General features: G+C 41.0%; 1 protein-coding gene across 2 annotated transcripts in view; it reads left to right on the top strand.

Annotated features, from left to right (window-relative positions):
- The first annotated feature begins 3664 nt into the window (after positions 1-3664).
- Positions 3665-11421, top strand: part of UCHL3 (ubiquitin C-terminal hydrolase L3) — a 46741-nt gene continuing 38984 nt past the window's right edge. For both annotated transcript variants that reach the window (XM_043478058.1, XM_043478057.1), the window contains exons 1-2: positions 3665-3811; positions 3927-3938. In XM_043478058.1, coding sequence (XP_043333993.1) covers positions 3695-3811; positions 3927-3938 — 129 coding nt within the window. In that variant the 5' untranslated portion in view covers positions 3665-3694. The remainder of the gene's footprint in view (positions 3812-3926; positions 3939-11421) is intronic.

The following is an 11421-nucleotide window of genomic DNA, read 5'->3' as shown; positions in this document are numbered from 1 at the left end:
GTCATGTAGGAAATAACGTTTTTGGAGGTAACAACTACATGTTTTTATTTGGTTATTTGAATTTGGGGCAGCTGTATCAACTGACACCTGGTTATTCCTCTGAATTTGAGTATGCAAATTTGGGGCAGATCTAGCAATTAGGTGTTGCTGTATAAACCCTGCCACCACCACCACCACAAATTCCCAATGTCATATTACAAGCAAACATTTCTTTAGCTTACATGTCTTGGGGGTTAGCAGTGGTTGGGCAATGGAGGCTGGGCTCAGCCGAGGTGCTTCTGCTGTGTTCCAAGTGTCTATTACTCTCTTCCTGGAACCAGCAGGCTGGCCCAAGCTCATTTTGCTCCAGGTGATGATACAAGTACAAACAGCAAGCAGAAGCTTATTTAGGCCTGGACTTGGAACTGGGATACCATTATTTCTTCTCCACTTCATTGACTGTAACAGATTACATGGCTGAATTCAAAGTCAAGAAGTAGGGAGATATACAGTTGATTCTCACCATAACGAACCCACGAACATTGAGTTAGTAAATGCCGAACCATTGCTCCTCATGGGAACAGGTTAAGTTCTTATGAGCCTCTGGTCACATTTTAATCAACTGATCAATACATTTTTATGTATATTTTTGTTTAAAGTCACCACATTTAATCTATATTATTGATTCATTAATACTGATCCCAGGGCTAACAACACTATAACTCATGCCTGAAAGAACTTACCTAATATTTGTATTTTCTATACACATCACAGTCTTCCTGTATGTGGGAACACAAAACAGCACATGAGCACAATGCTTGGGGCCATTCTGTACAGTGAAATCATCAACAAAAAGCACAAAACTGCATATATATATATATATATATGTATATGGCATTAAATAGACTGCATAAAGGGTACATTTCCAATACAAGACTTCAAACAAGATGGCAGAGGACAGACTTGCTTCACCTCAGCTGGGAACTCAATATTTTTGCTACTCCAGGCATGTCTGTAAATGACCTTGAAAGTGACATGAGTAGCGATTTGGGGGTTACAAATAAATGTAGACAAATAGATAAACCAAAACACAGAACCTATGAATAATGAGAATTGACACTACTTTGCTCCTAGTGGAAAACACTTCACTGTTATATGGCAAAGGGTACAGATAAAGGAAGACTTTAAAAATGGGGGCCTTACATATATGTATAACTGAATGACTTTGCTGTATACCAGAAAATAACACAACATTGTAAATCAACTCTACTTCCGTTAAAAAAAAAAACAAAAACAAAAAACCCCCAAACATGGGGGCTGATAATGCATCATGGGCCCCATCTTAGACTTACTGAATCAAAGTTTGCATTTATTCCCCAGGTATTTGTATGCACATTCAAGTTTAAAAAGTACTGGCCTTATGGATACATGCATGCATGCCAGAGGCTGGGAGTTAAACCCTACAAACTTCAGAGGCTACTACATTCATGAAGCTTTTATGGGTCCAAAGGCCTAGGGCATAAGAGGACAACCTCTCTAAGGTGAAGGATTGACTATTGCACCCTGCAATTTCTCTTAACAGGCAAAGATGGAGCACTTGGTGGGTTTCTGGCTTTTGGAGGCAGCAAATGCCTCATTTGGGAATACAGGTGTAACACATTTATGGGTGATATGGCTGGCTGCCAGTTGCAGTAGGTCCCTGAGCAAGACAGTGCTCTGCACCAAGTCCATGCTGGAATACAAGCTGCCTTCTGTTTGACCCTATCTCTCAGCAGATCCAATGGCACTAGAGAGGTCCATGCTGCTGGGAGTCCTAGGCAAGCCATAAAAGGAGCGTCAGAGTGCAGGACCTCATGATTCCGGAGAAACGTCATTCCCCTGACAACAGGTCATTTGAAAAACAGCCCCTGGCATGCCACTAAGAGCCTGGCTGTGCAACTGAAGTGATGATGCAACTGTGGCTGCTCATCATGAGCTGGGCATCTCAGATTTAACAACTCGCAGCTGGGTGGATATAGCAACAGTCTCTCAGATGGATAGAGAATGGGGACTCTTGGAAATTCCTTGGAAGTTGAAGAATGGTGGCCAGAAGAACATAAGTGGGAGAACTGGAAGTTCCCCAAGCAAGGCCAACTCAATGTAATAATCTTTTGCCCACTCCCTAACTGCTCATCTTCCTGCTTTCCCTCTGTTGGGTGCAGCAATAATACACTCTATCCCAAGTCAGATCTCTGGTGTCATCAATGACAACCACGGCTCAACAGAAGGATACCCTCTTCCAACAGAATCTCTTTAATCTGTGTCTGCCCCTCCGTCTCCATGGCTATTGCCTTAGTTAAGTCTCTCATCATTTTACTCTGGCAAATTTCCCACATTACTGAAAACAGCATTTCTGCATATCTGATTATTCCATTCATTCCTCAAATATTTATTCAGCATCTACTGTGTATCAGGCATTGGGTTAGGCTTTGAGGAAAACAATGTGAAGGAAAAAAAAAAAAAAGTACTTCAGGCCTTATGGAATTAACAGTGTGAAAAGAGAGATGAAAATACTTCTCAAAATCCTTCAGAGGTTCCCCCTTGTTTTCAGGATGAAGCCCTGATGTCTGGACCAGCTGAAAGTGAATGTGTTAGTGACTTAGTCTTGTCCCACTCTTTTGTGACCCCATGGACTGTAGCCCACCAAGCTTCTCTGTCCATGGAATTCTCCAGGCAAGAATACTGGAGTGGGTTGCCATTTCCTTTCCCAGGGATCTTCCAAACCTAGGGATCCAAGCCTGTCTCCTGCATTGCGGGCGGATTCTTTACCATCTGAGCCAGCAGGGAAGTCCCTGCCTATCCCTCCAGCATCGCTTCTAACCACTGCCCTTCAGTCTTGCAGGTTCCATAGCCACAGTGCACACTCTCCCTTCTTCAGAGCACCCTCTTCTCTGAATGGCTAACATCTACTTTTTTAAGGGCTCATTCCAGCTGTCCACCTCCTCCAGGAAGCCTTCTGGAAACTCCCTTCCCCCTTTAGCTGCCTTTTTCTGTAGTTTCACCCACCTCATGCTAACATTATAACACACGTATCACATGTACTGTGATTCTTCGTTCTTTTGCCCACTTCTTTTACACTATGGTAAAGCTCAGCTTATTGTATCCAACACTTAGTTACAGCGTCTGATTCATAATAGGTACTTGACATTTTTTTGTCAAAAGGAACTGTGTAGGTACATACAAATACCCCCCACTCTGTAACAGCAGGCAAGGCCAAGACATCACTTCTGTACCGTGGTAAAGGAGCTTCTTGGCATGACTCCGTCACCCTCTGGTTGTGGGGCATCCTGGAGGGCAGTGCCCGGCTCCTCCCTGGATGAATAGGACTCAGCGGCACGCCCCCTAGCGCCTCGGGCTGACTCTGCAGGAATGGGAGGGCGCTGGCGAGCACGAGGTCTCAGACTCGCGCTTGGCGCATGCGTGGCACGCGAGCGGACCCTTGGGCTCGGAAGAGTCCAAGCGTGAGGGGAGAGAGCTGTGGAGCGAGCTAAGATTCTTTTCCTTTCTGCAATAGGAAGCTGGATCCTATTTTTCAGTCTCTCATTGTTTCTTAACTTAAAGTTTAAGCCTTGAATTATGGTTCTATAGGGAGCTAGAAAGGACCTAGAGTGTCATTAAACTTTTCTTCGTCTTCGGACACCCCTCGCGGAGGGCGCAGGTTGGACAGTCCCAGGTCATGGCCGCGGGGGCGGAAGCGGCGGCGGCGACGGCGGCGGCTGTCAGAGCTGGAGAGGGGCCGGGCGGAGCGGCCATGGAGGGTCAGCGCTGGCTGCCGCTGGAGGCCAATCCCGAGGTGAGCGCGGCTCCGGTCTCGGCCTGAGGCCGCGGGCAGGGGCGGAGGGGACCGGGCTGTTGCAGATCGTCCCGGGCAGTTTGTCGCTAAATCGTGTTCTCTGTTTCGTTTTCAGGTCACCAACCAGGTGAGTGAGGTGTCTTGTCGCTCGGGACCCGGGAGCCTTCCTTGGCTGCCTACAGCCCCGCACTCCCTTGGAGTCTGGGATTTAACTTCGTGCGGGTCCCTCTTGCTCAGCTTTAGACGGGCGTGCTTTTTTTTTTTTTTTTAATGGCTGCCTCCATCCCGCCTGGTTCCTGGAAAGATGCTCCCAGCTGTCTCTGGTCCTATTCCCCGTCATCACGTTTCCTGGGATTTCGGGGTCAGAGGTTTGAGGGACATTCACCCTGTATTCCTATTTCTCTTCCTTCTAAGTCTTGCCTCCTGCTAGTGCGAATCCATAATTGTCCCACCCCTATACCTTCCAGGTGACTAATTTCCCTACAGTACCTGACTCTAAGCTTTGTAAACTCGCCCACCCAGTCCTTGTAATTTCCTGCGCCACCTGCTCCGTGAAACCATCTTCAGTCATCTCTTGCCCCATCAAGTCAACTTCTCTTTCCCACCACACCCCCTTTCTCTTCCAGTTCCTTAAAAGTGGAATTCAATTTTTTATGCCATAGGAAAGCTCAGTTCCCACGTCATCCTTTGCCACCTTCAACTCTTTAAATTCCTTTGGGTGTTGGATGGGGAGGGAAGAGGGAACCTCTCCCAGCCACTTGATTAAAAGGACGATAAGTACTACCAGGTATAAACTTTTTATTTGCTTAGGTGTATTTTGTCTTATCCTCTTTTTCATTCTCAACAAAAGGTTTACTTTTTTACTGCCCTCTTATTTTATCATATGGTACAGTTTTCCACCTCCTTAACCTTCCTATTCATCACCAAGGAATAATGATTCATTATTTTTGGTACTTAGTTTTTGGTTTTGAAAGGTTGTAGAAAATTCCTTATGTAAAGAAAGCAGATAGAATGCTTTATCTCAGGGTAGTCAACAAACCCTTTATTTTTTAATTCAGCTTTATTTTACACTTCTGAAATGATCATTTGTCCGTCAACTTTTGTTTCTTTACTAATCTAGAAATGTACAGAGCTTGGAACATAGCATATATCTTTTACGTTATTATTAAGGTGGCGTTTCCAATCAGTGTTAATTTTCTTTTGTTTTACCTCCTTTGGTTGTTGTTCATTTCCCCCTCTACAACATTTTGATGCTTTTGTTAAGAAAAATCTTGAGGCCAAAGAAGTTAGTATTTCCAACTTCTGATTTAGTGCCATAGGAAAGAAGCATATTTCTCTCAGACTTAATCCCTCAATTTTTCTATAGCTTTAGTGAAAAATCAATTTGCCATATATCTGGACTCTGTTCTGTTGATCTATGTGTCCATTTTCATTATTGTAGTTTTATAGTAAGTCTTGAAAATAAATAGTATGAATTCTCAAACTTCACTCCTTTTCAAAATTGTTTAGGCTGTTTTAGCTTCTTTGTCTTTCAATATAAATTTTAGAATCAGCTGAGAAGCTGATGGAAAGATTTGTGTAAATTAAGAAATTTATACAAAAAATTCTGCTATGATTTTGATGGTGAATGTGTAACTAAGTCAATAGGTACATTTTGGAGAAAATTAACATCTTAACCGGAGAAGGCAATGGCAACCCACTCCAGTACTGTTGCCTGGGAAATCCCATGGACGGAAGAGTCTCGTGGGCTGCAGTCCGTGGGGTCGTGAAGAGTCGGACAGGACTGAGCGACTTCACTTTCAATTTTCACTTTCATGCACTGGAGAAGCAAATAGCAACCCACTCCAGTATTCTTGTCTGGAGAATCCCAGGGACGGGAGCCTGGTGGGCTGCCGTCTATGGGGTCGCACAGAGTTGGACACGACTGATGTGACTTAGCTGCAGCAGCAGCAGCAACATCTTAACAGTATCGAGTCTTGCATTTCATGAAGATGGTGCATCTCATCATTTGTTTGGGTCTTCTTTGATTTCTTTCAAAAGTAGTCTGTTGTTTTAGCATGTTGGTCTTGCACTTTTTGTTTGTTTATACCTAAGTAAGTATTTAATGACTTTTTGGCACTTCTGTAAATGATACTGTTTTAAAATTTTATTTTCTGGTTGTCTGTTGCTGTATAGAGAAATAGAAGCTATTTTTGCATATTCACTTTGTAGCCTAATGCTGTGCTAAATTCATTTACTTTAGTGGCTGTTTTTGGTAGATGCTTTGAGATTTTCTAAATAGACAGTCATAGTCTCTGTGATTAGACTGTTTTATTTTTGCCTTTTCAGTCTGAATGCCTTTTATTCATTCTTCTTGTTGCACTGGTTAGGACCTTTAATACAAAATTGAGTAGAATGGAGAAAGAGAGGACACCCTTGTCTTGTTCAGGATCTTAGAGGGAAAACATTTGATCTTTCGTCTTTAGATGTGTTAGTTGTAGGGTTTTGGTAGATATTTTTTATCATGTTAAGGAAGTTCCCTTTTCTGAATTTGCTGAGATTTTTTATCATGGATCAATGTTGAATTTTCTCAAATGGCTTTCCTGTGTCTCTTGAGGTTATCATTTAAGGAAGAAGTAATACCAGTCCTACAAAAACATAGAAGGAGGGGCACTTCCCAACTCTTTTTATGACCAGCATTCTCAGGCAAGCCATAATAAGAAAAACTGCAGATTAATATCCCTCATGAACATGGATGTAGAAATCCTCTACCGAATATTTGCAAAGAGAATGCAGCAATATATAAAAAGGGTAGTATATCCTAAGAACAGTTTATTCTGGTATTGTAAAGCTGGCTCATTACTAACTATCAACAGACTTAAAAACAATCATTTTTAGACAATATTGTCACCTTAATAAGATGGAAGCTTTTATAATTGGAAACTTAGATCTTGGTAGACTGTGAAACCGATTCACTTATTCACATCAATTAAATAATATTTGGGGGACACCTTTTGGAATACCAGGTACCTGAGCAGGAGCTGGTTATATTTGGTGATGAAAACATTTATGGTTTTCTGCTTTTCAGTCCTTTGGGAGGACAGACAATAAACAAGTAAGTAAAAGAAGAAAGGAAACAGCGATTGTTATAAGTGCAGTGGAGAAAATTAATGGTACAGTGATGAAGACCGTCAGGGAAAACACACTAAGTTGAATGGTGACAGGAGGCCATTCTGAGTGACATAAACAGAGAAAGATATTATTAGTATATGATTGTACAGTTTCTGGCATGCTTTGGTGTGATTACGTTTGTTTTAAACTTATTATTTAAAGAAGTAATGCACATTTAGTGGGAGAATGGACAAGTAATCTAAAAAGTGATTAGTTTTAACCAAAATTTTTGTAGTTGTTTCTTTATTCTCTTTGTGTTAGTGGCAGAACTGAGAATCTAAAATGAATTGAAATTGAATTAACTCACAGCCATAGATTAATCCCAACAACCATATCCACCTCCACCTTTTCTTATTTCCTCAATTTAATGGAACCCTTGGCCTTTTACTTATCTTGGTTTCACTCTGTTACCATTTGGTGGTTGCATGTGTTATTATTGTACTCAGTGTCAGCAAACACTGTTTAATGTTGACTAGTTTTTATAAGAATGATTAATACATGTCAACTAGATGAAGATCATTATTAACTGTTGCACGTTAACTGGTAACCACATGTCTCAGTAGGTGTGGTAAGTAGTAATTTCTTTTGTTGCTTACTATGTTATCATCAATCTCTTCTCAGTATATTTTATCTTACTCTAGGTAGAACTTACCTAGAATAAAATCAGTTCAATGACAGAAGAAAATCATTGGAAAAACTTAAGCTCTATTCTGTTTATATATGCATTTACAGAACTGATAGCTTAAGGCCAGTGGAAAGTTACAAGTAATTAAGCATCAGGAATTATAACATTTTTTACAAAGAACATTCTGTGCTATGGGCAATCATAGCATTTATTTTTATGATCACACTAGATTTTCATCTTGATTATGTTTTGTGATTTGAGTATTACACGGCTACAGTTTATAATTTTGAATATTGTTGTATTTTAGACCCATTGATTTCTGATATGACAATTTCCTAGAAATATTCCTAATTGTGGATTTTATTGAAGAGGCCAAAAGTGAAGAAAGTGAAAGTCACTCAGTTGTGTCTGACTCTTTGCAGCCCCATGGATTATACAGTCCATGGAATTCTCCAGGCCAAAATACTGGAGTGAGTAGCCTTTCCCTTCTCCAGGGGATCATCCCAACCCAGGGATCGAACCCAGGTCTCCTGCATTGCAGGCAGATTGTTTACCAGCTGAACCACCAGAAAAGCCCAAGAAGAGGTTGAAAGAAAAGAAATTTACTTTAACATTATTATTGTATTTAGTTTAGTTGCTTATTGTTGGAAAAAGAATTAGAAGTCATGTGCTGGGTAGTTGGCATGAACATGAAAACATTTGTTAGTTGGGGTTTCCCTTCTTGGGAAAAACATGCTTGTTACCCTGTCCTCCTCTAGCTGCTATCTCCTTTCTGCTTCCCTTCTTTGTAGAATTTCCACAAAAAAATTGTCCGTAGATGCTCTTGCTGCTTTTATCTACAAATTTTTCCTGTATTCACTCCTATCCTCACCATTTCACAGTAACTACTTTTCTCAAGTTTACTAATCACCACTTTGTCAGATCCAGCATTCACTTTTCTCTCACCACTTTCTTGATCTCTCAGCAACACTTGGTAGAGTACCCACTCCGTTGGCTTCTGTGATAATTCTGCTTGCCTCCTATTTCTCTGACTGTTTCCTAGATTTGCTATTGCTGGGTCATCTCCCTTCCAATTTCTGAAGAGTTCCTCAGGGCCTTGTCTAGATTGCTAATCTTTTCTGTTGTAGAGCATTAATATCATCAGCTGTCACATGTTTGATCCCATGTTCCCCCGAGTCCTGACTTCTGTACAGAATTGGAAACTAATATATTCAGCCACCACTTTGATATCTCCATTTAGATATAGGTATCTCAAACTTCACATGGCTGAAAAAGAAATCTGGATTTACATCCTCTCATCTCTCCTCCATATCTGCTTCCCCAGTCTTTTCAGGGTAGTGCCGTTTATCCAGTGCTCAAGTCAATGTCATTGATTGCAGTGCTATACTAATTTAGAGAGGCCATTCATGTATTGATTTTAATTTCTTTGGTTTGAATCTCTGCTCTGAGATCATGGGCAGTTATCTAACCTCTTTGTACCTCAGTTTCTTAGTTTCTCATGGGTACTAAATCTCTTTAGTCATGTCCAGTTCTTTGCAACCCTATGGACCATAGCCCGCCAGGCTCCTCTGTGCATGGAGTTCTCCAGGCAAGGATACTGGAGTGGGTTGCCATGCCCTCCTCCAGGGGATCTTCCCAAACCAGGGATCGAACCCAGGTCTCTGGCATTGCAGGTGGATTCTTTACGATCTGAGCCACCAGGGAAGCCCAAGAATACTGGAGTGGGTAGTCTGTCTCTTCTCCAGGGAAGCTTTCTGACCCAGGGACGGAACCTGCATCTCCCCTGCACTGGCCCGTGGGTGTTTCACCACTGGCACCACCTGGGAAGCCCTAGTTTCTCACAGTCTCTCCCTATCTTGCAAAATTGTAAGGATTAAATAAATTTTTCTTTTTTCCTAGTCTTTCAGACCCAATGATCTGCAACTCTGGTAGACTTTTTTCAGAATCTATCCCAAATCTGCCCATTCTGTTCATTTCTACTGCTGCATCCCAAGCCACTGTCATCCTTAGTCTGAACAATGCAGTATCTTCCTAACTAGTTTTTCTGCTTCTCCGTATGCCACCCTAAAATCTGTTCCCAGTGTTTATCCAGGGAGATTTTATAAAAATGCAAGTCACAACTTGTGTTTCCCTGCCTAAAACACTCAAAACACAAAACAGCCTTCCACTGCTTGTCCTTAGAATACATTCAGGCTGCTTACTCTGACTTGATAGGGAGGTACTGTGCCTGTCTCCCGCTTTCGCTGGGCTGCAGCCTTTGAATGCCAAGCCTGTTGCTGCTTCAGTCTTCGTATAGCTCATCCTTTGCTTGAATCACTACGATCTTAGTTATTTCATGGCTGATTCTTTCTTGTTGTTTGTATTTGTATATTAAAGTTACCTCCTCAGTAAGTCTTTTCTGATTATTCAGGTCGTGTCCCATCCTCCTCCCACCATCCACCCTGAGTCTCCACTGACGTCATCTCTTGTTTTATTTCCTTCATAATACTTAATCACCTTGTGAAATTACCTTGTCTTTGTGTCTGCTTGTTTATCGTATGTATCCCACCTCTAGCATGTAAGTTCTGTGAGAGAAGGGACATGTCTGAAGTACTGAGGGTGGTGTGTGGCCCATAGAGGGCTCTCAGCAAATAGTTACTGGGTGGAAGGAAGACTAAATCTTATATAGCTGCTTTTGTGCTCCAGAAAATCTTTCTTAAGATTACCTTTAATGTGGTCATGAATCTTTTGCTTGAATATTTCAGTAACAGTATTCTATCTCATTAAAGTGGTTTAGTCTTTTTTTTATTATAATGAGAATTAATGTATAATACATAATTAGAAGAATTATATTTCTTTATATTGAAACAAAATCTGCTCTTCTGTAACTTTCTCCAGTTGTCTGTCATCCTCCCATTGAAATCATGCAGAGTAAATCTAATTGCTCCTTTGTGATGTTACTGAAAATATTTGGGGAAAAGGATTATAATAATTTAAGTCTTCTCAGAACATGCCCAGATTCTCCAGCTGTGATGTCTTCCAAAACCTTATTATTCTGGTCACCTTTCCTTGAGCCTGCTTCTGTTTGTCGTCATCCTTCATAAAATAGGCCTCCCAGAGCTGATTCATATTTCACTCTGCATAGTCTATGTTGAAATAGTGGATTACTACATTATCCTGAGTAATCCAACTTTTAAAGCAGATCCAGCATTGCATCATTGTTTTGACAGTTGTGTAGTCACTCCATATGGAGCCTGCAGTGACGTAACCTTGAACTCCCCTTTTTTCGAGTCCCTACATAAAATATTTTTACTATTTCCCCATTCTGTACTTAAATAATTTTATTATTCTTTGTTTATTGAATATCTATTAAAATTCATTTTACTCATTTCCAGACTTTAGGAACCATTGTTTTCTCATTTAGCTCTTGGTTATTTTCCTAGTCCTAGTAACATCCAACAGTTACTACTAGTATATTTTTACTAGTGGTGATATCACACAATTACTGGATAAGTATAATTTCTGTCATAACCCAAAGGATTAGTAAATTAGTAGTGAGGCAGAATATATTGCTGTCCTGAACTGCCCATTAGAGATCAGAGCAAGTGGCTTTAGAACAGATTTAAAAGGAAGGTAGGTTTAATTTTTCTCTCTTTTTTACATATATGTAATCAGAGTTTATGCTAACCTGACTCTCACCTAAAGAATAAGGAGGAATTCATTAAAAATGGCAAGGAGGGGCTAACAGTTTTTTAGAGAGAAGTCCAGTTCACGTGCAAAAACAAGGTGAGCGATGGTTGTCAACCCTTCGAGAACTGGAGGCGAGCTCATTGTGGCTGTGGTTAGAGAACCAAGT

The sequence above is a fragment of the Cervus canadensis genome, chromosome 9 (genome assembly GCF_019320065.1).
Source record: "Cervus canadensis isolate Bull #8, Minnesota chromosome 9, ASM1932006v1, whole genome shotgun sequence".
NCBI classification, from domain to species: Eukaryota; Metazoa; Chordata; class Mammalia; order Artiodactyla; family Cervidae; genus Cervus; species Cervus canadensis.
The sequence above is the reverse complement of the archived record's forward strand: the minus strand, read 5'-3'. Positions and strand labels throughout refer to the sequence as shown.